The following is a 27,890-nucleotide window of genomic DNA, read 5'->3' as shown; positions in this document are numbered from 1 at the left end:
AGACATATCCCACGAGCTCAGCCAATCACAGTGTCGGACTCTCAACTTGACACCACCCACCGCCAATCGCAGGGCGCCTGCTCCCTGCCAACGACAGGCGGCCGAGAAGAAGCCCCGCCCACCGCGGGAATATCAATAGGGGAGCCATGGGAGCAATGGAAGCCTCGGCTCTCGCGAGGATGCTCCCGGAGCTCCCCTCTTCCCGAGGAGGACCGTCACGTGACCCGGCCTCACCCAATCCGCGCGTGGGCCGCGGGGGTCGCCGCGGTTCCCGCCAAATACGAGCGCGGCGGCCGCGGCAGCAGCGGCGCGGGCGGGAGGGCGAGCAGCAGCGGCCGCCTGAGCGGAGCCCGCGCCTCCGCCGCCTGAGGGGAGCTCGAGACGCCGCCGGGGCAATGCTGGAGGAGCCGGAGTGCGGGGCGCCGGGCGCCCGCGTAGCGGCCGCAGGTCGGTTCCGGCCCACGCCGAGGGGAAGCGGGGGCGCGGCGCGCGGCCTGTGCGGGCTGAGGCGGCGGTTTGGGGGCGGACGGGCCTCCCGGCCCCGGGCCCGCTCCTCCCCGCCTGGCGTTCGGTCCGTGGAGCCGTTAGCAGTCCCGAGGAAGGGCCTTGCAGTCCGAAGGGCACCCTCCTTGACGTTATTGTTGCAGCCGCAACCATTTTTTTTCCGGCACTTTTGCGTCACTTTGTCCTTCCAGAGCGCTTTGCGGTGACGGGTGTGTGTGTGGCCAGGAGGGGAAGCTGAAGCCCAGGGAGGCGAAAGGGAGGGGTTTGCAGGTTACCGAGTGCGTTTGTGTCCCCTGGACAAGTTGGAACCTGCAGCGGCCCTGTGGCCGGGTGGGGAAACTGAGGTCCGGGGTCACACGGGCTTGGGGACCAGAACAGCTGCGTCTGCGGGTCAGGGCCAGCCCAGGTAAGCGGCCCGGATGGTAGGGGTCTCGGGTTCTTGATGCTGCCGGATATGCATGGTGAAGACTTGTCTTTCTGCTTCCTGTGTCTTGGGAGGGGGCTTTCTGGCTCCTGGCAGGCCCCCCAAACGTGGGGTGGTGAACCAAGGAAGACCAGACGGCTTGTCTCCCCTGCTTGACTCCCATTTTACCACCAGCACTTGGCACAATGCGTGGCACATAGTAGGTGCCCAATAAAGATGGGTTGGTTGAATGAATTAAGGGTTGGTAGGGACATCAACTAGTCTAGTTCAGGGTTTTTCAACCTCAGCATTACTGACATTTGGGGCCATCCTGTACGCTGTAGGGTGTCGAGCAGCATCCCTGACCTCCACCCATTAGATCTCAGTAGCAACCTCTTCTTCCCAGTTGCGACAACCAAAAATGTATCCGAGGCATTGTCAAGGGGCCCCCTAGCTGAAAACCAGTGTGCTAATTGTTTCCAGACTTCGGGATTTCAAAGAGACATAGAATTCATATAAATAAAGTTGGGACTGATTGTCATTTGACCCATTAAGCATGTTTTAATTTAAAAATTTTTAAAGCACCATCTGTTTTGACCATGCACCATAAAAGGGAAGGATGTTTTAATGCCAACTAAAATTATGAGGGATATAATCTCAGGATAAAGAGCAGTGGTAAGTTTATACAGAAGTATTTGTTAATTTGTATGTGTACCTTTGAACAATCTGAATCCCTGGATGGGATCCCGTTTTATGTCGACCTGAGGTTGCTTCTGGGCCCCGGGTCACCTCTGTTCCACTTGCATCAAAGCTGGTGACTCAGGGCCATGCCAATAAGGCCTTGTGGTTGTCCTAAAAATAAATTTAAGTGGCTAAAGATTATGTATCCTTCAGCTGATGGGGGGAAATCCATGTTTTTGGTAACTGAAAACTTGAGAATGATATCTTGAAATGGGTAGAAAGAAAATGTGAGTCCCTGGGTACTTTTCTTATATTCCAAGCTTGGAAGTGGGGAGAGCAGCTTCATCTAAGGGCAGCTGAGTTTTTTAAAAGGCCCTGATCTGCTTTTAAAAAATACTCACTTGTATGTATCTTTTTTTAAAAAAAATGTGGATTGGCCAAAATAACTAAACTAGACTTTTCCAAGCCAGATCTAGCGGGTGTCAGCTTCTAAACTTATTCTAGCCATTTGAAGATATTTATCCAAAGATTTGGTTCTATTTATAGTCATTGCTGCATCAGCTTTGATATTGTTACGCTTTTTTTGAGATTTTTTGTGTGTGCGTGCAGGAAAACATTCTGCCTTATCACTTCTTGACAGCACTTGGCAAGCTTGAAATGCTTTAAGATGTATTACCTTCTATAAACTCTGTTTTGAAAGAAAATAAACCCTATTCTACTTTTACAGATTTGTTGGTAGGGAGGGGTTGGTTTGGAGGAGGATGATTTGGGCTTATATGAATGGTGAAATCAGTGATACAATGTTTTCTCTCATCTCTACTTTTACTCAGTCTTCTTTTCATTGTCCCTGTTACTGTGTTCATTGGTTTCCCACTATGTGCCAGGCCCTGAGCCCGTGCCACAGGTACAGTGTGGAACAAGTCTCCCTGCTGTCATAAAGCTGGCGTTCTGATGCGGGGGGGAGACATAAATAAACACAGAAGTCTCAGAGTGATATGCTCAAGGAAAATAAAACCAGCTGTGACGGTGTCCAGGGCAGAATTTCTCAACTCATTAACATTTTTGGGCCAGATAATTCTCTGTTGTGGGGCGCAGTCCTGTGTGTGGCAGGATATTTAGCAGTATCCCTGTCCCCTACCCACTAGATGCTGGTAGCACCCTCTCTCCAGTCATGACAGCCAGAAATGTCCTTAGACGTCACCAAATGTTCCTGGGGAGGTGGGATTAGGGGCGAAATCAGCCACACTGGACAACCACTTTGTACACAGTAGGTACTGCATGTGTGTTTGCTACTTCATTATTTCCAGCACTTAATAACTTATCCTTTGACACTTATTCACAGCCATGGATTGCAAAGACAGACCAGCTTTTCCAGTCAAGAAGTTAATACAAGGTAACTTTCTGGGAATGGGTTAAATATTTGTTCCTGGTTTATATCCTTCATTGTCCGCTCAATTATATTTTCCATTCCCCTTGAGCAGAGGCCATCTCTTGGGGGTCCCCAGCAGAAGCCTCCAAGGGGCTGAAGGGGAGAAAACAGTTGCATCTTACAACTGGAAGCTGGGAAACCCGTTTCGTTACACTGCTGTTGCCAGGAGCATATCCAGAGGTTGCTGCCCTTACAGTTGGATTTCTCTACTCCAGCACTATTGATATTTTGTAATGTTTTTGTCATGGGGGGCTGTCCTGTATACTGTGGAGAGTTTAGCAGCATTCCTAGCCTCGTCTCCCAAGTCGTGACAACCTTTAATGTCTCCAGACCTGGCAGGCACAGCTGCCCCTGGTTGAACAGCGTTTTATAGGACGTGTCCCCAAATCCTTTCGTGTAAAAAGGGGGGTGGATTTACCCTTAGGCCAGGTTAGTGGCTGGACTGTATAAAAAAGGATGGTTTCTGGTTTTCAAAGCTTGGTTATCTGGTTCCCCTGTAGCAGTTTGCCTTCTCCTGTGTCAACTGATAGCAGGTTTGGTGTTGGTGGGAATCACATGAAGGGCAACCGTCTTCTGAGGTTAAAGAATTAGGGGCAAACTGTAGAATCCAAGGGCATGATAATTTTATAAACTGACCAAATCCAGGCTTGTTTGTTGAGTCTATTAAATTAGAAAAGAGTTAATAAGATGTTTGGGCATTTGAGTACATGTGGACTCCTTGGGAAGTCACTCACCTGAACTTCCTCACTCTCTTGAGGTGTTGCTGTGTATCTCTTGGGACCAGCCAGAAGGCTGGCATGCAGTGGGAGGGTACTTGTTTCATTGTCAAGAAAAGCTTAACAGCTTGGGATGCTGGGAGCAGAACGAAGTCTTTCCGCAAATGGATCTATCTCTTTCGCTTTTCAGAGCCAGATGCACGTATCTTCAAACAAAATTTCCACCCATAATAAAAAACTTTGGAATTTGAACTGAATCTCAAACAGATCGGAAAGTGTCTTCTCCTTTGAAATTCTTGCAATGTCCTCGCTATGAAAGCTTGTCAGTTTTTTGTTTGTTTGTTTGTTGCTTTTGCTTTTAATTAGGATGTTGGAAAAGTACATAATGAGAAGATAACCCCTTTTTAAACTTTAGAAATTCCCCCCACCCCCAAGCACAGCAAGGTCGATTACTCATTGAGCACGTGGAATATTAAAGCATTGATTGTCACTCTTCACACTCTCACTCAACAGACGGCCTCCTTCTCTTTTGGTTTCAGCTCGTCTGCCGTTCAAGCGCCTGAATCTTGTCCCAAAGGAGAAGACCGACGACGGGTTGGACGACATGGGGGGCGCTCAGGGTGCTCCTGTGCAGGGTCATGTCCCTGGTTTAGAGACCTCTTTGGACCACTTGGAGGACAGCTGTCACTTGGGCTCCGACATAGATTTTAGGCCAAAACTTGTCAACGGGAAGGGCCCCTTAGATAACTTTTTAAGAAGTCAAGTCGAAACCAGTATTGACCAGACTGTGGTCATAATCGGTTTGACAGAGGACTCAGGTGGCCCACCGGACGGCACCGTGGGCCACAATAAGCTAAATTCTGCAGCCTCTTCCTCCCAGGAGAGTGTAAACGGGGTCACAGACGAAGCTGGAGATGACAGGGGGCTGCCAACGGTCAGTCAGAAGGACGAGCTAGTGTTTCCCGAAGAGGCCCTTTCAGACCTCCCGTGCAAAATGGAGGCAGGGGGTGCTGACTCAGGGGACGCGGAGAGGAGGGGACTCGCACAGAAGGGCTCGCCCCAAAGCTGCCCCGAGCTGACCAGTGGCCTGAGAACATGCTCAGAGAAGGACCAGGACGGCTGGAGTGGGGCCAGGGGCATCCTGTTCAAAGGGAAGGTGCCCGTGGTTGTCCTGCAGGATATCCTGGCTGCCAGACCCCAAGCCAAGTCTCCTCCTGCCACACCTCCGGGCCAGTCTGTGCCCTCCGAGAGCGAGACACTGGAGTCCAGCCCCGAAGAGGACTCTGTCCTGAGCCATTCGTCCCTGAGCTCCTCCTCTCCCACCAGCTCACCCGAGGGGCAGTCTGCGCCCGCCAAGCAGCAGAGCAACCCTAGACCCCTCCCCGCCTCCACACCCGTCCGCAGAGTGAGTATCTCCCCCGAATCAGTGCCGTCGGAATCCAGAGGCTTCTGGGTACGGCCCCTCCCTTTTCACCCATGGACGCTGTGTCCCCCAGATGGCTAGTGGCCGAGCAAGTGGCGCCGGAGACCAAGTCCTGTGACTTTCCGGCATCGAAAGCCATTGGGGTGTTTGGTTGTGTGTACGTTGCGATATGCTGATGGATCCGTGAGTCGCCAGTGTGTCGGTGCCATCCTGGTAGCGCTGTTCACGTAATTAACGGTGCTGGTCATCTCAGCCACTTTAGTGACTAATGGGTGTAAGTGGGCGGCTGTGACCCTCGACTCAGCCTTTAGCTTCAGCTCCCTGCACGCCTCCTGTTCCAACACAGACTCGTAGGGCCATTGCTGTCAGCAGTCAGTGAGCGTTGGTGGAGAGACCCCAAGCAGGAAGAATAAAACGGGCATTCTTTAGGGTCAGCTCTTGTCAGCGCGGCCTGCTTATCTTAAAAACCTCACCCAGAATGGCGAGAACAGGAGCGTCCTGGCACCATGTTTAAGGACCTGGACAGGTGACTTTGGAAATGCCTGTTTCTGTTACTGGCTTCCGAGCGGCACGGTGGCCGATGTCTCTGTTCTCAGCTGTCCTTGAGGTCCTGTGGGTAAAACTGATAGAATCAGTCAAGAATACCAAAGCATGTTGAACAGTGTTCTTCGGTTTTTTTTTGGTTTTGTAGCACTTGTGTTTGTTCACATCAGGCTCTCACATAAGATTGGATCCTGGGGTGGGTTGTTCATTTGCTAACTGTACCTGCTTAATCTGACCATAAACCACCAACCTCGATTACTTTCTAAAATTCGATCTCTAAGGGACTATTTTTCTAGATGATTCCATTTCTTGTCTTTTACCCCCTTGAGGAGATTGGAGAATGGGAAAACGGCTTCCTCTTTAGGTACACAAAATACCAATCAAGAGCGGGGTTGTCTTTTTTCCTTCTAAGTTTCTAAATGTGGCAGACTGACATACTAATTTTTTAAACTTCCATCTGAGCTTTTACCCAGACTCAAAATCGGAGTTTGAGTCCCTTGCTGTCAGCCATCTTGTTCTGTTCTGTCCATCCAGTTGCTCAGAATCCTTCCAGACTGCTGCTTCTGCTTTACAGAGCTACTTTGTCACATGACTCATGACAGCCAGTGAACCTGGAGAGCAGGACATGTACACATGTTTCCATTCTCCTTAATAGCTTCATTTTTTTTTTAAGTTTGTTTTTATGCCCATAGCCAAGCCTGAGGACTGGGAAGCCATGCAATTGGGCCTTATCACAGAAGAGTGTTACATCTTGTCCGCTGGCGTGAGTGGCCATGCAACATCTGAGCACATGAAACCAAGTGTGCTGCGTTTAGGAAATCCTGCCTTTGAGACACTCAATCTGGGTCTGAACACAGGCTTGGAGTTTTGTTTTGTTTTTTTTTTGCGGTACGCGGGCCTCTCACTGTTGTGGCCTCTCCCGTTACGGAGCGCAGGCTCAGTGGCCATGGCTCACGGGCCCAGCCGCTCCGCGGCATGTGGGATCCTCCCGGACCAAGGCGCAAACCCGTGTCCCCTGCCTCGGCAGGCGGACTCTCAACCACTGCGCCACCAGGGAAGCCCAGGCTTGGAGTTTTGAGATGTTCTAGAAGACAGTGTTACCGCACAGCTTTACAGATAATTCATACTGCAGGTGGCGAAGCCTTCAGGCCCCCCCACCCCTGCCACCCAGCCTGTGGCAGGAACTCACCCCAGTCACCCACAGGATGGGAGTAGAACCCCGTGACTTTGGATGACAACACAGGTATGAGAGCGAAATGGAATGATCACCAGGAGGTGCCTGAGGGCCTGGCGGAGACAGCCCACCTTGAGCCTCACACACTCAGCTTTCCAGTTTAGCTCCTCACCTTTCGGGAGTGCTGGATTTCCTGGTTGGTTGGTTGGTTTCATGGTTGGTACCTGACTTTCACACCTTTCCCTGCTGTGGGCCCAAGTTTTTCCTGACCCCTGTGACTGTGGGGAATACTATTATTCTTCTGTTTTTCCTCTCTGTCTCCTCCTCCTCCTCTCCAGACTGTAGGCAGACACTTGTTGAAGGCTTACAGGTTGTTTCCTATTACCATGTCGTGTGTGGTTTTTATTGGGCTCTGTTAGTTCTGGACTTGGAATCGTAAAATCTCTGCATTTGGAACCCCTAAGCATTTGCTGGTCCTCTATTTTGTGTGTGTGTGTGTCCTGAGAGAGCTTTGTTTCGTTTTTGGTTTTTAATTTATTTATTTATTTTTGGCTGCGTTGGGTTTTCGTTGCTGCACGTGGGCTTTCTCTCCTTGTGGCGAGCAGGCTTCTCATCGCAGCGGCTTCTCTTGTTGCGGAGCACAGGCTCTAGGTGCTCTGGCTTCAGTAGTTGCAGCACGCGGGCTCAGTAGTTGTGGCTTGTGGGCTCTGGAGTGCAGGCTCAGTAGTTGTGGCACATGGGCTTAGTTGCTCCGTGGCATGTGGAATCTTCCTGACCAGGGATCGAACCTGTGTACTCTGCATTGACAGGTGGATTTTTTTTTTTTTTTTTTTTTTTGGTGGTACGCGGGCCTCTCACCGGTGTGGCCTCTCCCGTTGCAGAGCACAGGCTCCGGACGCGCAGGCTCAGCGGCCATGGCTCACGGGCCCAGCACTCCGAGGCATGTGGGATCTTCCCTGACCGGGGCACGAACCCGTGTCCCCTGCATCGGCAGACGGACTCTCAACCACTGTGCCACCAGGGAAGCCCTGACAGGTGGATTTTTAACCACTGTGCCACCAGGGAAGTCCCTGTTTTGTTTTTTAAAGTACTCCCAGGTATCTAGAGAGTCCGACTTTGAAAAACAATTTAGGAATACCTTTCTGAGATAATCCAGGGTCTCTTGATTAGCCAGAACGTGGCTATTTGTCATCAGAGCTTTTTACCACCTAGGATAGAACCATTTCTCCAGTTTGTTTGCAGTTAGATGTGTAATTCAGCCTACATTATTGATGACTCAAGAGTATTGTTCCATAAAGGATTGTGTGGATACGGTGGTGTTATTGGAATCTATGGCTTGCCTCTGTACGGACGCTGGAACTGTCTCCCAGGTAATTTAAATTATACAAGTATTAAATTCTCCATGTTTAAAAAAGATCACTGAAACATTGCAGCCCCCTTTGGCTTTTTTCTGTCCCCTAGGTTGCCACTATCTTCATCTTACATTTCTCTGTGTGGTGTGTATGTGAGAGATCCCTAGGAATAAACAGTATCATTTTTGTTTCTTTACATGGGCCATATAGTGTAAATATGTTTCTTTTTCATTCCCGGGTGTCTTAGCAATTTTTTTACATTGGGATGGGAAGATCTCTTTTTTTTTTTTTTTTTTTTTTTTTGCAGTACGCGGACCTCTCACTGTTGTGGCCTCTCCCGTCGCGGAGTACAGGCTCCGGACACACAGGCTCAGCAGCTGTGGCTCACGGGCCCAGCCGATTCACGGCACGTGGCTTCTTCCCAGACCGGGGCACGAACCCGTGTCCCCTGCATCGGCAGGCGGACTCTCAACCACTGCGCCACCAGGGAAGCCCAGGAAGATCTCTTTTTAACTGCTATATCATATGCTGATGGTCCTGTGATGGTGTGGATAAACTGCAGTTTGCATAGTCATTCTCCTTGATGGATATTTCTGTTGTCTCTAATTCTTGGCCTTGACAGACAATAGTTGTCATGAGCTTCCCTGAGTTGTTAAGTGGAACTGCAGGCTCACAGGAACGGGCGTGTCAGTTTTTGCCTGCTCTCAATCCCCACATGCCTGGACCAGTTAGGGTCGTGTCTCCCCTCCACCTGCTGTCCCTCCCCTGCTGTCAGGTTTCTAGCTGCTGAGGGGCCTGTCCACAGCCACCTCTCCTCCCCTCACTTACTGCTGCTTACTTGCTCTGGGCCTAGAAATTAGGCCTCCTTATATATCACATCAGAGTGAGTGGGCCCTAGGATTCTCCCGAATAAAGTGCAGGAATTTTACCTCACAGACGTGGTTATAGCTGCCTTGACTCTTTGGGGTAGTTGATGTGTGTGTTTCAACCTCATTGTGGAATCCTGGATCTTGTTTTTTGGTAGCCGAGTTCCAGGTCGGTAAAATGTGTGGCCTATATTTTGAGAGAGTTTTATAAATACTTGGGCCAAAGGTCAAGAAGATTAAAATTATATCAGTTCAGTAAGGTCTATCCGAGTGCCTGGTAAAGCAATAGAGATACTAGTTTTAAATAAAATCGTAACTGCTCTGGTTGTTGGATATCGTTAAGCCAGCTCTCGGTAGTCACGTCAACTCTCTCATTCCTGGACTCACAGCAAAGGGGAAGATTGTGAAAGGCACTGATTCTGCAGCTGAAATTCAACAAGTATGGGCAAGACCGAACAGATGCGTCTTGCTCCCCAAACACCCTCATATAGCGGTCTGGCAGTCACGTTTGGTGCTACATCTTTTTTTTTTTTTTTTTTTTTCCGGTACGCGGGCCTCTCACTGTTGTGGCCTCTTCCGCTGCGGAGCACAGGCTCCGGACGTGCAGGCTCAGTGGCCATGGCTCACAGGCCCAGCCGCTCCGTGGCGTGTGGGATCTTCCCAGACCGGGGCACGAACCCGTGTCCCCTGCATCGGCAGGCGGACTCTCAACCACTGCGCCACCAGGGAAGTCCTGGTGCTACCAGCTTTGAACACAAAGGACAACGATATAGACACAGCACCTTACAAGTCCTGCTGTTAAATCCTTTCTTGTCGGGCTCAAGTCTGCAGGCTTGGCTGGAGAGGCAGATGCTTTTTTTTTTTTTGCGGTACGCGGGCCTCTCACTGTTTTGGCCTCTCCCGTTGCTGAGCACAGGCTCCAGACGCGCAGGCTCAGCAGCCATGGCTCACGGGCCCAGCCGCTCCGCGGCATGTGGGATCCTCCCGGACCGGGACACGAACCCGCGTCCCCTGCATCGGCAGGCAGACTCTCAACCACTGCGCCACCAGGGAAGCCCGGCAGATGCTTTTTCTTAAGCCCTTGGTAAGACGGCTTTGGCGTTTCTGTGGGCGCCTGCGCAGTGAGGTGGGATTGAGCGCTCTCCCGATCACATGGCTTTCACATGATGGTGCGCGGCCCTCTCCTGAGGGAAGGCTTGGTCCAGAAAGGACTCGGTGCATCCTGAGTAAGAAGCATGTCTTAAACTGTAGTTTTCTTCGGTAGGAAGTCTTAGGGCGAGGCTTTCCCAGATAGAGGAAGCACTGTTTTTACACAGTTTTCTTGGCATGTCAAGACAATTTCAAGAGAAATGGGCTTTTGGTTTTTCAGCTCGTCTCATTTTCTGGCTGCCTCCTCAAGTCTAAAATGAGCCCGGCTGGGTATTTCTTTCCAGTCTGAATTCTCCCCATTGGTCTTCCATGCAATGAATGGTCTGTTCGCCAGGATTCCCTGCTCTGGAGGTAGCTTAGGCCAGTAGCCTGGACTCCTTGTGCGTATTCCTACCTGGGACTGTTTAGCCAGCACGGCGAGGGAGTCCAGCCATGTGTCTTGGTCAGTCCTTATAGCCCATGCTCAGTTTGAAGCAGAACGATAGAGAATGCTGTGCTCTAGAACACAGGGGTTCTAGACCAGATTACCACCTCTGGCCAGCTGACCTTTCTTCCTGGGCGTTTACTCTGTGTTCTAAGAAGCAGGGCTGTGCTGGGCAGGGGGCACAAACATGGGAATCCAGCCCGTACACGTGTCTTACTTGACTCACGGGGTGTTGATTTGTAGACATTACAGCAGACCTTGGAGATAATGTGGATTTGGTTCCAGACCCCCACAGTAAAGCAAGTAACACAATAAAGTGAGTCATGTGGATCTGTTGGTTGCCCGGTGCATATAAAAGTTATATTTACACTGTACTGTAGTCTATTTAGTGTGCAGTAGCATTATGTCTGAAAAAAGCACATACCTTAATTAAAAAATACTTCACTGCAAAAAACGCTGTTGTCTGAGCCTTCAGCAAGTCGCTATCTTTGCAATAGTAACATCAAAGGTCACTGACCACAGATCCCCATGACAAGTATAATAATGATGAAAAAGTCTGAAGTGTGAGAATTACCAAAATGTGACACAGAGACACAAAGGGAGCAAATGCTGTTGGGAAAATGGCGTTGTGTTGGTGTGCCTGTACTCACAGGAAATTTCCACTGTCAGCCTCTCTGGGGAGAAGCAGAAGGGGCAGCAGCAGTGCTGGGCTGCGTGCCTGTAAGACTCCGTCCTCTGTGGCCAGGGCGCCTCCTCTCCAGGTGCCTACAGGCCTACCACTCTGTGTCTCCCTGACACCAAGGGCCCTGGCTGTGGCTTCTTATTTCCAGCTTGGCCTCCTACGTTTTTTGGTTATCTGCCTCCCGGTCTCCCCTTTTATCCCCACATGCGTTGGAGTTTATGACCCAACTAAGAAGTTTTGGTTCTGTTTGCTGGAACTGGTTACCTGGAGAGGTTTTCACTGTTGTTGTTTTACATTGTTTCCTCCTTGCCCTCCCCAAGGACTGTGCGGTATGTTAAACGTGTTAAAGTGATAGAAACAACCCATGTTTACAGATCAATGTCTTTCCTTTCAGATAAGTAAGAAATTGGTCAAAGGCTCTGCAGAGAAGAACAAGATGAGACTGCAAAGAGTAAGACATGTCCCCTGAAATAGAAAGTTCCCCTGGTGCGCTTTTCGCAGTAAATAGGAAGCAAAGCCCTTTGCCCTTCTCTGGCCCGGTTTTCACTCTCCCCTGCTTGTTCTGAGCATTATTTTGATTCTTGCTTCATTTTGCATAACTGGGCCTCATGCTTATGGGTTGCACCATTTTTAGGTTTGTTGAATCCTAAGGTTTTGCACGTAGGCTTTTCTAAGCTCTTATTATAATTAGTACTGACTGTCGTAATAGTTGGGCAGCCCCACTGTAGTTTAAAATTGCCTTAAAAAGAACCCAGTGGCTCTCCCTGCGCCCCAGCCTCCTACGCGTGTAGCTTGAAGTTCCATCCCTTCCCAGGCGCCGTACCGTGGTGGCCCCTACATCAGATGGGTGATTACTGTTTAGTGGTTGCCTGCTGAGTCTTCCATTCTGTTATCTGGAGGTCAGCACGTTTCACACCCAGCAGTGCAGGGGCCTTCTTCCTTAATGGATGAATTGCAGAGAAGGCCATGGACTTCTTCCCCGACCAGCTCACGGAAGGGGCGCTGATGACCCTTGGCTGTGCGCTTACCAGGCACTTGCTCTGCCGTCTGCCTTATGGCTGTGTTCGATTTTTGTGGGTCAGATTTTGATGGCTTTTTTAGAGTTTATCTCATTCTTCTTTGTAGTTTCAGAGATGGGCACCTGCGGGGCGGGAGTGGGGAGGGCCTGATTCCAGAAGCCTCCTGTCCTCGTAGTTAGCAGGGAGAGACTCCTCCTCACCACCCGGCACTCGCGGCTGGTCTCATTACTCAGTTACTCGATCCAGACCAGCCCCTTCTTCAGGTATCCCATGAGTCACGTGCGGAGGGTACCTGGCAAGGACTTTCTCAGATCTCTACCAGCATGCCTCCATGGCTCTTGTGAAGCGAGCAAAGGTTGATCAGGGCAGAGGGTAGGATATTCTCTAGGGACAAGGGCATGATCATAGGCCCATACCAAAAGCTGAGTTGTCGGGCTTCTGCCAAAGGTGAGAAGCCCATCTTTGGTGGTTCCTGTCCTTGAGAATTACCCTGCGCTATGTTAGAAGGTAATGCCCTTCAGTCTGGGAGGTGAAACTTGTTTAATACAAAATCAAAATTATATTATAACCCAGCGCCCCAGGCCACATACGAATTCTTTGGAATGAGGAACTGATGTGATCAAAGGAGATGTTCCCGCTTTAAAGAGTATCCAAGAAAACTAGCTGTTTCCTCCTGCTGGTGATGAAACGGCACTGCCGTAGTCATAGAGATCACTCTGGGTCCTTTCTTAACACCTGACCTTTTCAGATGCCAAGAAGTGTTTGTTCGTTTTGGTTTTTTGAGAAATGGTTTTAAAGATAGAATTTTTTCTTTTGAGAAATAGCTGTAAAGATTAAACAAAAAAATTTTTTGCTTTTATTTTTTAATGTGTTCTCATCTGTTTCCCACTGTTTTTTGTTTTTGTTTTTTTTTGTTTTTTTTTTTGTTTTTTTGTTTTTTTTTGCGGTATGCGGGCCTCTCACTGTTGTGGCCTCCCCCGTTGCGGAGCACAGGCTCCGGACGCTCAGGCTCAGCGGCCATGGCTCACGGGCCCAGCCGCTCCGCGGCATATGGGATCCTCCCAGACCGGGGCACGAACCCGTATCCCCTGCATCGGCAGGCGGACTCTCAACCACTTGCGCCACCAGGGAGGCCCTGTTTTTGTTTTTTTAATAATTAATTAATTAGTTTATTTATTTGGTTGCGCCGGGTCTTAGTTGCAGCAGGCGGGCTCCTTAATTGTGGCATGCGAACTCTTAGTTGCGGCATGCATGTGGGATCTAGTTCCCTGACCAGGGATTGAACCCGGGTCCCCCGCATCGGGAGCGTGGAGTCTTATACACTGCACCACCAGGGAAGTCTCAGTTCCCCCCGTTTTTAAGACTTGCTTGTCAGTTTCCCCCTCCTTGTCTCATCCCACTCTCCCATTTCAAGAGAAAGAAAAGAAACCCTATTGTCTGGAATAGTTTTGGGGGGACGGGAAGGAAAATGTTTTTGTTTTGAAGGTAGGGAGGCAAAACCTGTGGGTGTTTTTGTGTCTTTATTTCACCACAGCTTTCTGAGCAGATAAATGCAGTTCAGATCCAAGAGCAGGTACCCGGCGTAGGCAGCCTAGAGGTGCTTACTTAATTTTTTTTAATTAAGTAAAAATTGACCATCATCCCACGTTTGAAGATGGTGTCTTAAACGCATCTTACTTTGAATTGCCCAGAAGGTCCTGTGGCAGTTGGCTAACCCTCATCGCCTTTCTCATGACAGAAGGAAATGTAATGGACTGAAAAGCCCCCTCTTTGTAAGGACGCTGACCAGCAGGCTGCTCCCGGGGCTGGTTCCTTCGTGCCTGCCCTCCGCTTGCGCACGGCCGCCCCCGGACGCTGGCGCGGCCCTTCGTGGCATCCGTGGGGCTGAGCTGTGGACCGTCTCCCGTGCAGGATAAGGAGCGCCTGGGCAAGCAGCTGAAGCTCCGGGCCGAGAAGGAGGAGAAGGAGAAGCTGAGGGAGGAGGCCAAGCGGGCCAAGGAGGAGGCCAGAAAGAAGAGGGAGGAGGAGAAGGAGCTGAAGGAGAAGGAGCGGCGCGAGAAGCGGGAGAAGGACGAGAAGGAGAAGGCAGAGAAGCAGCGGCGCAAGGAGGAGCGGCGCAAGGAGCGCCAGGAGGCCCTGGAGTGCGTGTCCCGCCCCTCCCCTCCCTCCCCTCCCCCTCCCCATGCCCAGCCTCGTCCCTGTCCAGGGACGATTGCGGGGCGTGGGCCAGGCCTGTGCTGGTTGGTGAAACTGAGTTTGATGTCTCTTAGGGCTAAGCTGGAGGAGAAGCGGAAAAAGGAAGAGGAGAAACGGTTGAGAGAAGAAGAAAAGGTAGCATGTTCTCCCAGAACTTGCATCTTCCTGTGTGTTTGAGAAGCGGGGTCTTTTGCCTGACTACTGCTGGATATCGGATATCGTCCCGGAGGTAGTGGGAAGCAGGGTGGGGGCCCAAGAACTGACATGTGCCTGCTGGCTTGACATCCCGGTCCTTCTGCAGCTCTGACCTTTTGAAACTGCCTGGTACCCGCTTGTGGGTTTTGAGAGCTAACATCAAAATAATGCTTTCAACCTAAAAATGCTTGGGGTTCAGTTCTAGGGGCTTTTGCATGTTTTAAAACAGTTCCTCTTCATTTCTTCCTCATCCTCCTCTTCTCTTACATTGCAGCGCATTAAAGCCGAGAAAGCAGAAATCACGAGGTTCTTTCAGAAACCAAAGACTCCACAGGCCCCCAAGGTGAGCAGCTGGCTTCCTTTGGCTTTACTTTTGGCCTTTGTCAGGCTGTTCCTTTTTTTTTTTTTTTTTTTTTTGCGGTACGCGGGCCTCTCACTGTTGTGGCCTCTCCCGTTGCGGAGCACAGGCTCCGGACGCACAGGCTCAGTGGCCGTGGCTCACGGGCCCAGCCGCTCCGTGGCATATGGGATCCTCCCAGACCGGGGCATGAACCCGTATCCCCTGCATTGGCAGGCAGACTCTCAACCACTGCGCCACCAGGGAGGCCCGGGCTGTTCCTTTTGAAAAATAAAAAGACGTCTTCTGACCCACTGGCTCTGCTTTCATCAAGAGGGGCCTCTGCTTGCCCAGGGAGCTTTGATCTCTCGTAGGGTCTGGAGGTTCGATACCTTGTCATTCACTGTGTGCTCAAAAAGGCAAAAAGTGGCACGTTTGCTAAAACTGCCAAGTGTTTAGAGGTTGCTTCATCAACAGTTTTGTGCTGGGAGCCGTGTGGGAAGGTGTAAGGGAGGAAGACCCGGTCCTCACCCTTGGAGATTTTCTGCTCAACATAGGAGACAAGGTTGAGCATAAAACATGTGGGATTCAGCACAGGATTCTGCTTCCCCATCTGCCATCCGGTCACCTTCTAGACCATCCTCTGCCTGTGGAGACCCCAGACCTGCCTCCATGCTCCAGAGGTGTGACCCACCTCCTCTGATGCAAGGGTGTCCTTCCAGATCTTTCTCTGGGCGTGTGCATCCCTTCGTATATTTGTGTGCTTATGTAGGTAACAAATCATGAATTTATTATGTTACCGCTTTGTTTGCTTAGTCCTATCTTGGATTCTTGCCATGTTGGCCTCTCCATTCTTTTTTGTTGCTGCATAAAGTGTCGTGATGTGGGTGGCATCATCGTTGATATCCCCCTCCCCTGTTGATCCCCCCAAACGGTGCATGGATGTCACCAGCACACCTCTTGGGATGCGGACTTGCCACTATGTCTGGGGGACACAACATTGACAGAGTTGTATTTGTTATTGTCCAAGTGCCCTCCCAGCAGGAAATGCTGATGGACAGTCTCCCGTCCCCGCAGTGCGTCAAAATACGTCCTCTCCGCCTACTTACTGCCAGCACTGGATGTGACGAATTTTCTTATAACTGCCGACCTGTTGGGTGAAAAATACGTATCTTTGTTTCACTTCGTTTTTCCTTGATTCTCATTGCAGTTGAACATCTTTTCATGTTTGCTTGCCATTTTATTTCTTTTTCTGTGACTTACCAGTTCTTGTTTCTTGCCCATGTTTCTATAGGATAGGCTTTTTCCCCTATCTCTGGCTCTTTATATAGTCTGGGTTTTCATTCTTGGTGGGATACACTACACATACTTCCTTCAGTCCATTCCTTCCCCCTTGACTTGTTGATGGTGTCTCGTTGTACAGAAATTTTTCGTTTTAATCTGAACATTTTTATTCTTTTATCGTAATTGGCTTTTGTTTCGAAAGCCTTATGTATCCTGTGGTTATAGACACGTTCTAATTTTTTCCAGGTTTTTTTTTTTTTTTTTTTAGCTTAAGTTTTGTTTTTTTATGTTTATTTAGTTCCTTAGCTTAGCTGGAATTCTTTGTGCCCGTGGATTGGGGCGTGGCCCTAGTGTTTCCCCGTACGGATACCCAATGTTCCCAGCAGCTTTTAGTGAGGAGGACAGTCTGCTGGTTCTTGGCCTCGGCTGTGTGTTGGACTCACCAGGGAGCTTTAAAAATCACTGGAGCCTGGATCCCATCCCAGAGAATCTGATGGGCCTGGCCTGGGCATCAGGATTTTCAACAGTTCCCTGGGTGACCCTGCCATGCGACCCACAGTGAGGGTAGCTGGCCTCAGCTGTTGTTTTCTTGCTGGAGTGAAAGGCTGGCCTTCTTATACCCAACCACAGAGACGTACACGCTCCTCCTGACCCCCCATGTTGTCCTCACTTGCTGCCACCCTCGGGATCTGCTGACACAGACATTCATGATGCTGAAGGAGCTCCAAGAAGGGAACTCAAAGCTACCAGGGTTGGGAATTTCTGGAGGGTCAGTGGTTAAGACTCTGTGCTCCCAATGCAGGGGAAACAGGTTCCATCCTTGGTCAGGGAACTAAGATCCCACATACTGCCCGGCACAGCCAAAAAAAAAAAACCTACCAGGGTTTACCGAGAAGGATTCTTAGGATACAGACACCCGTGTTTCAGGTTCACGTCAGGCTTCAGTTCTGTTTCGAGTCATCTTGTAACAGTGTGGCGGGTCACTCTCCTAGGTCTCTGTTTGTTCATCAAGGTCTAATTATCTTAAAAAAAAAAAAAAAATCCAGTGAGATCCGTCCTTTTCAGGAGTACTGATCAGCGAGTTCTGACAATGTACAGGGCCCTGCAGCCACATCCGTCATCAAGATGTAGAGCATTTCCGTCCCCCGCTCCCTCCTTCCACCTCAGCCCTGGTGACTGCTGACACGGTCTCTGGCCCTGTAGTTTCGCCTTTTCCAGAAACCCACGTAAATGCCATCAAGCAGCGTGTGGCCTGTGTACGCGTCTCCTCTGACCTCCCAACCTGGGCGACTCGAAAGCACCGGGCCTCGCGTCCAGCGGCTCCTCCTCACCGCTGCTGTGTGCGGGTCTGTCACAGTAGGGGTGCCATCATGCCCCTTCTCCATTTCAGACCCTGGCCGGTTCCTGTGGGAAGTTTGCCCCTTTTGAAATCAAAGAGCACATGGTCCTCGCCCCTCGCTGTCGGACCGCCTTCGACCAAGACCTCTGTGACCAGTTAGACCAGCTCCTCCGGCAGCAGAGTGGCGAATTCTCCTTCCTGAAAGATCTGAAAAGCCGGCAGCCCCTCAGGTCCGGACCCACCGTGGTTTGTAACCAGAACACAGAGCTTTTTAACAGGTTAGTGCCGGCGGAGACTGCCGTTTGCCCGTTGGTGATGTCAGAGAGCCCTGGGTGGCCCGGGCAGACCCCTGCGTTCTGGTCGCTCCTGTGTCCCGTGGCCTTGGTTGGTTCTCTCCCTCCCGGGCCTCAGGCCCCAGACTCGGCGGCTTCCCCTGAGCCTCTGGAGTCTCCTGGGTGCGGCAGGTTCGCAGAAAGCCCTGCTTTGGAGGGCGGGCTGTGTGTGTGTGCTGGCTTCCCGGCAGGGCAGGGACATTCCCCCACTCTTGCCATCTTACCCGTCACACGCCGCCTTGGTGCGTGCTGTGGGGCAGCTGCTGGACAGTCGGGCTTCTCCCTCTCCTCGCGCCACGCCCCTGGAGTAAACACTAGCCTGCCTTGGGGCAGGTGGGGCCGCCCTGGGGGGAAGGCCGCTGGTGGTGGGCGGGCGCACCACAGAAGGGCCTCTGAGCGGGAGTCTCTCCCCTCAGCGACGTGGTGATCGTGGAGAGCAGCAAAGTGGACGGCGTCCCCGAAAGGAGGAGGTTTGGCAGGATGAAGCTGCTGCAGTTTTCCGAGAACCACCGGCCGGCCTACTGGGGGACGTGGAACAGGAAGACGACGGTCATCCACCCGAGGGACCCCTGGGCCCAGGACCGGGTGAGCGTGCGGGCAGCTGCTCCCGACCCTCTGTGCTTCCTTCCCAGTGTGCCTTTGTCACTGGGCTCTGGGAGCTCCCTGAGTGTTCTAGCCTTCGTGCTCTGCCTTCCCCTTCCGCCCTGAGGATGACAGTGACCACTGTGTGTTTGCCCCCTCAGAACCTCCTTGACTACGAGGTGGACAGCGACGAGGAGTGGGAGGAGGACGAGCCGGGGGAGTCCCTCTCCCACAGCGAAGGGGTGAGCGTGGCTGGGCTGCTTCTGGCTTCCGGGCGGGCTCCGTCACACACAGCGTCCGGGTTTACGGCTGTTCCGGGAAAACCTTACTGGGTGGCAGTAACCTGCCTGGCGGTGGACGCGGCAGCGTCCGCCTGCCTCTGGACGGGCCCGCCTGCTTGCTGCCTCCCCAAGGGGCCCGCCGCTCCCGCTGCTTTACATCTGGGCCTTGCTTATCTGTGTCCTGCCTGACCCCCACCCCCGCTGGAGCACAATGGGGCTGGGTAATGGGATTTTGGCTGATCCCTCAGGGTGTGCATAGGAATGAGACTGGAAGCAGTAGGAGGCTTTTTCTTTCTTAGACGTTCACAGGTTAAAATTTTACGTGAAGCATGTGTTGTTTCCACACATCATGAACGTACTTTTTTCTCTTCTTGAGGATGACGATGATGAGGTGGGAGAGGATGAGGATGAGGATGATGGTTTCTTCGTGCCCCATGGGTACCTGTCTGAGGATGAAGGAGTAACCGAGGTGAGGGGTGAACGGGGAGGGAACGGGTCCAGAGCTTGGTGGCTGCCGACCTGGGGGTGGTGACATAGGTCTCAGTCCACCCCCACGGCCGATTCCTCATGGACCTCGCTCCCCACAGCCTCAGAGCCTCAGCACTCCCGCCCCCCCAGCTTTCTCAGTTCTGCCAGATGGTGGGACTGTTGAGGGAGCCATTTCTAGGGCTCCGAAGGCCTGCCGGGTTGTGGTGTTTGGGTAGTGGGGAAGCTGACAGGGCTGATGCCACTGCGGGAGTGACTTGTCTCAGAGCCAGACTTGCGGGGCCTGTGTTCTTCGTACGTTTCCAGCCAACGAGGCAGACAGGTCTCGTTGGGCCCGCAGTGTATCTGCCTTAGACAGTGGCACCAGTCTGGGGTGGGAGAGGGCCGGGCATGGTGATTTCAGCTTCAGGATCACACGTTAACCAGAAAACCCACAGTGACGTTAAGAGGCTTACTGGCGAGGTAATAAAAAATACCTGTGACTACCCGGGGATGGCCAGAGGGGGCAGATGCACCTAAGGCACCAAATGGGGGAAAGTGCCAGTTATTGCTCAATCCGAAAATGCTCTCTGCCTGTTTCATCACCCGTCGGGGGTTGGAAGCTGGGTGGGCGCTGTTCCTCGCTGGCCTGCCCCTGCACGTGCTCTCACTGCCCTAGAGGCTGGGATCATGGGTGCCGGGGAGGGGGACCCTGAGCAAGCGTCTGCTCTCTAACCTGCAAGGAGTGTGCCGACCCGGAGAACCACAAGGTTCGCCAGAAACTGAAGGCCAAGGAGTGGGACGAGTTTCTGGCCAAGGGGAAGAGGTTCCGCATCCTCCAGCCCGTGAAGATCGGCTGTGTCTGGGCGGCCGACAGGGATAGCGGAGCTGACCTGAAGGTGCTGCAGCAGTTCACAGCCTGCCTGCTGGAGACCGCGCCCCCCGAGGAGGAGCAGACGCCCAAGGCCTCCAAGAGAGAGAAGAGGGACCAGCAGAGTGAGTGCCGGGGACGGGTGGGGACGGAGGGCTCGGGCTCCCACCTCCTCCAGGCCCAGGGAGTTCCAGGCCTGGGGCAGGCAGGAGACTTCCTAGGCACGTGGCATGGTAATTCAGAAGTTCTTAAAAAAAAAAGCCAAAGCCAGCGCTTGTTGAGCACATGTGTGCTTTCTGTGACACTCACGGGAGCAGCACGGGGCAGCCACTTCAGTCGTCCCGTTTGCCCAACCAGCACACACATCCCTAGCTCTTCAAAGCGGGGGAGGGCCTGCTACCCAGGAGAACATGAGGACTGTTATTAAGGAAACAGGCACATGAAGTGAGACATGACAGTTTATCCCAATGAGTCCTGCCTCCTGGGGCTTGGGCCTCTCAGAATCTCTTCTGGAGCAAGTTCATGTGTCTTAAGTCCACCCATAAAAAGCCACCCGCACTAAACCTATCATGGTTGGTCATTTCATGATGTCAGTAAGCATTTTGCTGCTCACCTTAAACTTACATGGTGCCGTGTGTTGATTATATCGCAATAAAACCAGAAGGGAAAAAAAGGCCACCCGAAGCTGACCTTGTTTCTCGGCCTCGGTGACAGATTGGGGAACCCAGGTGCCACGTTTATCCCATCCCGCCCCAAGTCTCATCCACGCGTCCCCCCCTCCCTGCCAGTCTTGGCCCAGCTGCTCCCGCTGCTGCACGGGAACGTGAATGGCAGCAAGGTGATCATCCGGGAGTTCCAGGAGTGCTGCCGCCGAGGACTGCTCAGCAAGGACGCCGGCAGCCCTGAGCTCAGCGCCGCCAGCCCCCCGAGCCCTGGCCCTTCCCGCCCACAGACCCCCACCGCCGGCGAGGACACCGCCGTCCCCTCCAAGGCCAGGCTCAAGCGGATTATTTCTGAGAACTCGGTATATGAGAAGAGACCCGACTACAGGATGTGCTGGTACGTCCACCCACAGGTGCTAAAGAGCTTTGCCCAGGAGCACCTGCCCGTGCCCTGCCAGTGGAGTTACGTCACCACAGTGCCCTCGGCCACCAGGGAGGACAGTGGCAGCATCCCCGCCGCAGGGCCCAGCCAGGGGACGCCTGTCTCGCTCAAGAGGAAGTCGGTGGGCAGCATGTGCATCACCCAGTTCATGAAGAAGCGCCGGCATGACGGGCAGGTGAGACCCCGCAGCGGCTTTGTTATCTTTAACAATCTTTCTTTTTAGAGCAGTTTTCGATTTACAGCAAAATTGGGGTGACAAAACTGACCAAAATTGAGGGGAAGGTACAGAGATTTCCCGTGTGCCTCCTGCCCCTGCCATGCACAGCCTCCCCCCAGTATCAGCGTCCCCAGCCAGAGCTGTGCTCTGGGCAGTTGCAACTAATGAACCTACATGGACACGTCACTGTCACTGAGACTTTGTGGTTTACTAGCGTTCACTCTTGGTGCTGTGCGTCCTGTGGGTTTGGACAGATGTATGAGGACTTGTATCCAGCATTACAGTGTCATACAGAATAGCGTCACTGCCCTAAAAACCCCCACGATCCACCTATTCATCCTTCCCTCCCTCCAACCCCTGGCAGCCACTCATCCGTTTAATGTTTCCATGGGCTTCTTTCACTTAGTCGTGTGCCTTTAAACTTCTTCCCTGTGTTTTCATGGCTTGAGAACTCGTTTCTTTTTAGTGCTGAATAATGTTCCATGTCGTGGCTTTTATTTAGTTTTTGCACTCAGTTAACACAGTTACTAAGCACTTGCTGTGCACTAGGTACCCTGCTAGGCCTTGTAGACAGTGGTGAGCAAAACACCATCTAATGGGAGACACAGATGGGGGTCGGTGGAGCGGACAGCCAGCCACGTGATTGCAGCCTGACAGTGCGTGGAGGAGGAAGCACGTGGCCCCGTGGGGACACGTGTTGCGAGGGGCCTGCCCTTGCCTGGTGGTGGGCAGGCTTCCTGAGAGACGCTGGTCCCCAGAGTGAAGTCTCCAGTGCTGCCTGGACACCCAGAGGCTGGGGCCCGAGCCTCGGCCTGGGTCCACGTTTGATTGTTCTTTCTCTTACTGGAATGTGGGCGTGAATGAGTCTATTCTTGTAGCTACTCTTACTGGAAACCTGTGGTGTGAGCACTGGGTCCTCACTTTTTTCTTTTCTAAAGATAGATTTTATTCCTTTTATTTACTTTTGGCTGCGTTGGGTCTTTGTTGCTGCACGTGGGCTTTCTCTAGTTGCGGCGAGCGGGGGCTACTTTTTGTTGCGGTGTGCAGGCTTCTTAGCATGGTGGCTCCTCTTGTTGCGGAGCACGGGCTCTAGGCACGCGACCTCAGTAGTTGTGGCACGTGGGCTCAGTAGTTGTGGCTCACGGGCTCAGTAGTTGTGGCTCACGGGCTCTAGAGCGCAGGCTCAGTAGTTGTGGCTCATGGGCTTAGTTGCTCTGCGGCATGTGGGATCTTCCCGGACCAGGACTCAAACCTGTGTCCCCTGCATTGGCAGGTGGATCCCTAACCACTGCGCCACCAGGGAAGCCTCTAATTTTTAAAAAATCTTATTTATTTTTGGCTGTGTTTTGGGTCTTTGTTGCTGCACATGGGCTTTCTCTAGTCGTGGTGAGCGGGGGCTGCTCTTTGTTGCGGCATAAGGGCTTCTCATTGCAGTGGCTTCTCTTGTTACGGAGCACAGGCATGCAGGCTGCAGTAGTTGTGGCGTGCAGGCTCAGTAGTTATGGTTCGCGGGCTCTAGAGCGCAGGCTTAGTAGTTGTGGTGCACGGACTTAGTTGCTTCGCAGCATGTGGGATCTTCCTGGACCAGGGCTCGAACCCGTGTCCCCTGCATTGGCAGGCGGATTCTTAAGCACTGCGCCACCAGGGAAGCCCACCGGGTCCTCACTTGAGGCAGGCATCTCACAGACCTAGAGATGTGGGGAGACTTGATTTTACGAGGAGGAGCTGGGTCTTCCGCTCACATCCTGGGCTCTCCTCGGGGGTGCTGCCACTCCAGGAGCTGCTGCTGAAGGCTGGGTGGTGACGGAGACAGAGGGGAGCCGGTGTCCGCGTCCGCCCCCACCCCCGCCCCCTGCTCCTCTGCTGTTAGTTAGTGTGTGGCCATCAGGGTGAGGAGGCCGGGGGCGGGGTGGGGGGGCAACGGCTCCTGGAGTGACGTTTAGCCTTCTCCCTGCGGCCCACAGACCAATGAGGTCTTGGGTGCGACGTAAACCTGCTTCCTAAACTGTCACAGCAAGAGGGACCGTCAGAACCGTCCGGTGTGGTAATGCCGGCTGTTCCTGCCACTCTCCAGCCCCTGTCCCTGTGAGGCCTGTGGACACAGCTTAGTACTGGGGGAGCCCACCTGGTGAGGAGTTGGGGGCCCCAGCCCCACAAACACTTCCCTCCCTGGGCCTCGACCCAAGACAATCTGTTATTTGTTCAAGCCGCAGAGCCTTTTCACGGTCGATGTCATTAGCCAGACAATCTTAGCAGGACCGCGAGTGTGACTGCTCTGGTTGAAACTGGCCAGAGAGCCCATTTGAAAGGGGCTGGGTCTGGAAGACCTCCTTAGTGTCCTTATCCAAGCAGTGTGCGTGGGCTCCTGTCCCTGTCAGCCCTCCCTTAGATTCTCGCGAGAGACACAGCTGTCTTCCTGAGCCCCTCTCTGCTCTTCCTCTCCTGGTGTGGCCGTCCCCACGCGTGTACATTGCCTATGTTTCTCTACGCGGAAAACGACTGTTTAGCCCTTATTACTTTCCTCACGCCAGGCACTTGACGTGGATTCTTACGTTTCATTGGTGCTTCGTTGTTTACTGAGCTACCAGGAACGAGAAAATGCTCCCACATAAACTGGGTGCCCCTCCCCAAGTGAGAGGGGTTGATTCATGAGAGTCAGTGACGCCTTTCATCCCACGAGACACACGTGAACAGCAGTCAGTGCGGCTTCTCCCCGTTCACAGTTCTTGAAGAGGCTCTGCGGTATGGCGGGGACTCACGGAAGGCTACACAGCCGGTGGTTCTGGGTGTGCTGGCCCCAGCGGTTCTGATTCAGTGGGTGTGGGGTAGGTGCTAAAGTCTGCAGTTTAAAAGCTCCTTTTCAGGGAATCCTGTGAGAAGGACCCCGGACCACAGCGTGGGCCAGCACAATGGGTGCATCCTGGGAAGGGAAGCTCAGAGCACCGGCTGTTCAGGGCAGTGGGGAGTCATCCCCGCTGCTCCTTTGAGTGCTCGAGGTGGGACACCCTGCTTGTGACAGCACTTGGTCCCCTGGGACTGTGCAGGCCTCAGGTATAAAGCCCCCTGCGTCACCTTAAACTCATGGGAGTTTGTCTCCAGCAACAAGAAGTCCGGAGCTTGTGAACATTGTCGTCCGGGGCCAGGCACCTCCTGTCGTGCTCCCTCCTGCTTTAGTTTGTGGCCTTGTCTTCATGGTGGCAGAACGGCTGCTGCGCCTCCAGCCAGCAAGACGAGGATGGCCAAGCCCACCCTGGGAAGGATTCCCGTTTGGCTGGAGGGGTGGCAGACTTCCACCTTATCTTTCTGGCTGGAATGCTCTGGCATAGCCACCCCAGCTGCAAGAGAGGCTGGTTCAATGAGACGTTGACCGACAAAATGCTGGTTGATTTGGAAGGGTGGGTGGGAGGATAGCTCTGGGTGTGCGTTGAGCAGGGCCTGTGCTTCATGGTGCCAGCATAAAGTGGGAGCCACGGATGGAAGTTTCTGAGGTTGGGATTGGAGGAGGCCTGGGAGCATGGGAATGCTTCCCCTTGCGTTTTGGTAAAGCCACTAACTAACTGATCCTTCCACACGCTTGGGGGTAATTGTTGCTAAACTGTAAATGCACATGAATAGTTTAGCTTGGGTTGGGCTTTTTCAATTTGTGGGAATTCTAAAATCTTTTCATTTAGAGTTCAAAGTAGCCATGCTACCTTATGGGTTTACAAGGTACCATGATCTAGTGAATTGAACAGGCTGAGGTCAGGTGCCAGTTATGCCACCAAGTGTGTGTGCGGCCCCACGGCAGCTCAACCCTTCAGCCTTGGTCTTATTTTTACATGGGCAGGGGCTGCATTTGCCCTTTCCAGTCTCCATGCTTTGTGGTTCAGTGTCTTCCTACTCTGGAGGCTCACTTTCCGGCGCTGCACCCTCCCCTGCAGTAGTGACAGCAGCGTGGCGAGCTGTCCCGTGGCCCTCAGCACAGCAGGACTCAGAGCGCCGTCCTGAACCCTCACTTCAGAGACTTGAAACCTGTCGCGTGCCTGCGGGGCTGTGGGCGGTGGTTCCTCCGAGAATTCCTCATTCGTCTGCACTTGGCTTCCTGTCTGGAGGGCCCAGGGGCTGGGGAAGAGCTCCAAGAGACACATCTGTCCCATTGCTCACCCAACCCAAACCAGTACCTCCAGGGCAGCGCGGGGGAGAGCTGCGCTGTCTGTTCGTCTTGGCCAGTCAGCTCTCTTGAAACAGGTAGCTGGAAACTGCCTACAGCGTCCCCAGAGGTGCCCCTGCCTGCCTGGGGCCATTCCTGCCTCGGTGGCTCCCAGCCCGAGGAGCCCAGCGTGGAGCTTTTACACTAGCACTGAGGGGGCTGCGAGCTTGAGCCCCGTCTGCCGGCCAGGCTGGAGGACCGTGGGCAAGGCGGACAGCCCCGGTGTGCTGTCGTCCCTTTTCCAGGCAAACGGAGACTTCTGTAGCAGAAGAACTCCAGGAGTGTTTTGAGAAATAGCCTCCCCGCGGAAGTAGCCCCAACTCCACCGCCTCTGCTGGCTCTTTGTTCATGTACAGAGTGCGAGCCGCGTGTGGATGGGTGATGTATAAAATCGGTCCTGTTACTTTCCACAGTCTGTCTCTCTGTCCCCTCTGGTGGAAGCCAATGAAAACAGCCTGGGAATCTCACTGTAAATCCTACCCTCCATACAGCCTTCCCACCCCTCCCAACCCCTGTCCACAGAGGGCAGATGGTGTCCTCACAGGCAGAACTGGTTGGAGCCTCAGTCAGAGGGAGAGAGTTACCAAGCATCAGGCAGAGGGGATGAAGCTGTGGGGCAGCAAAGAAAACACTGACCAACTAACTTCTCAGCCACTTAGTCCAAATAATAATTCAGAGAAAGTGTGTGCTTTATCCATCTCTCTTTCAAACCAAACCGGAAACCCAGAGTTCTAATTCAAAAACAATAAACAAATTATTTTTGTAATCAGGTAAATAACGATGGGGGTAGTTTTCAGAAATCTGAACATAATTAGTTCATTTGAGAGAACTCCCCCAAAGTTTCCTTGGATCATAACCCGTCAAACAGACTCCTCAGATTTTGTTGCCAAGATGGGCAGAGGAGGTCAGGAGTAGGGAAGCGGGTGGCGGGAGGGGTCACACCGTCCCTGTCTGCTGCTGCTGACGGCCGTGCACCTTGTCTGTTCAGGTCGGAGCTGGGGACCTGGACGGCTTCCAGGCGGACACAGAGGAGGAGGAGGAGGAGGAAGGCGACTGTGTGATCATGGACATCTCGGATGTTGGGGGTGAGAAGGGTCCCAAACCCTCCTCTTTTCCTTCAGGCTGGCAGGAAAGGGAAGAACGGTTACGGTCACTCTCCCGCTCGCCTCTTGACTAACGGGGACTGAGTGAGGAGGCCCTGGAAGGCACTGGGCGGGCCGGTCTGATGGTGATGCAGGCAGTAGGCTCCAGCCCAGGCCCTGGGCCGCCTGCCCTGGTCTGAAAGCTGCATTTAGGAAACCAGAGACCTGAAGGTTGGTGGTGATGAGCCGTGTCAGGGAGGGAGGGTCCGGGGTGGGGCGCCGGCACTGGTGAGGGGCAGCCTCTGAACTAAGCTTCCCAGGGGCAGTGAGCCCCAGGCCGGCCATCCTCGGCAGCATGAGCTCCAGCAAGCCACAGGGCCTTGCTGCCCACTTTCCTCATCTTTGCCACGGGCTTCCCCTGCTCTGGAAGGTCAAGGGTAAAGCCGCTGGAAAGTGCCACGGAAGCACACGGGCTTGAGGTGGACGCAGCCAAAGCTCTAGTGAGGAGCGGGCAGCCTGCCCGGCCCCACAGCGGACACGGCGGCTGAAGCTCCTCCCTCTCTTGCTTTGCAGACATCCAGGCCCCGTGTGGAACAACTCCTGGAGCTGGGGGGTCTGTGGGAATGGACACCAGTGAGAGCCTCGTGGCCTCCAGCTCGCTCGGCCCCTCCTGAGCGCCCCGACTGGCCCATGTATGTACGTAGAATGGTTAGGGTATTTTCAATGCCACTCAGATACTTGAAAGTCCTGATTCCTGTGTAAAGAGCACTTTGTCCTGCTTCGCAGACCTCCCTGGAAGTTTGGAAAGTTTTATATAGGATGCTTGATTAGTTCTTCTTGATATTTGTAAAAATTTCCCCCCCAAAGCTGCATATTATTCTGTCCCTTAATAAAGCATTATTGTGGTGTGATGACCTGCCCGGGGAAAGCCTGGTTGTGCTCTCCGGACCCCTGGCAGGCACTGTGATGCGATGCTTGTAAATGAATTGAAGCCCCTCGGGTGCGGCGTGGCACCTGGACCTGACATGGATGTGTATAAACTATTGTCTAG

General features: G+C 52.9%; 1 protein-coding gene across 2 annotated transcripts; it reads left to right on the top strand.

Annotated features, from left to right (window-relative positions):
* The first annotated feature begins 270 nt into the window (after positions 1-270).
* CHAF1A (chromatin assembly factor 1 subunit A) lies at positions 271-27,890 on the top strand. Of its 2 annotated transcripts, none has more exons than XM_060094521.1 (15): positions 271-447; positions 2,931-2,981; positions 4,273-5,138; positions 11,741-11,797; positions 14,277-14,506; positions 14,636-14,696; positions 15,031-15,099; positions 17,768-17,994; positions 18,465-18,633; positions 18,792-18,872; positions 19,288-19,380; positions 20,120-20,372; positions 21,036-21,526; positions 26,746-26,842; positions 27,413-27,890. In XM_060094521.1, the coding sequence occupies exons 1-15, from the start codon at positions 396-398 to the stop codon at positions 27,511-27,513; spliced, it is 2,898 nt and encodes a 965-aa protein (XP_059950504.1). In that variant the 5' UTR covers positions 271-395; the 3' UTR covers positions 27,514-27,890. The 2 variants fall into 2 exon arrangements, with proteins under 2 accessions (XP_059950504.1, XP_059950505.1); XM_060094522.1 differs by lacking the exon at positions 271-447 and adding an exon at positions 741-910.

The sequence above is a fragment of the Mesoplodon densirostris genome, chromosome 3 (genome assembly GCF_025265405.1).
Source record: "Mesoplodon densirostris isolate mMesDen1 chromosome 3, mMesDen1 primary haplotype, whole genome shotgun sequence".
NCBI classification, from domain to species: Eukaryota; Metazoa; Chordata; class Mammalia; order Artiodactyla; family Ziphiidae; genus Mesoplodon; species Mesoplodon densirostris.
The sequence above is the reverse complement of the archived record's forward strand: the minus strand, read 5'-3'. Positions and strand labels throughout refer to the sequence as shown.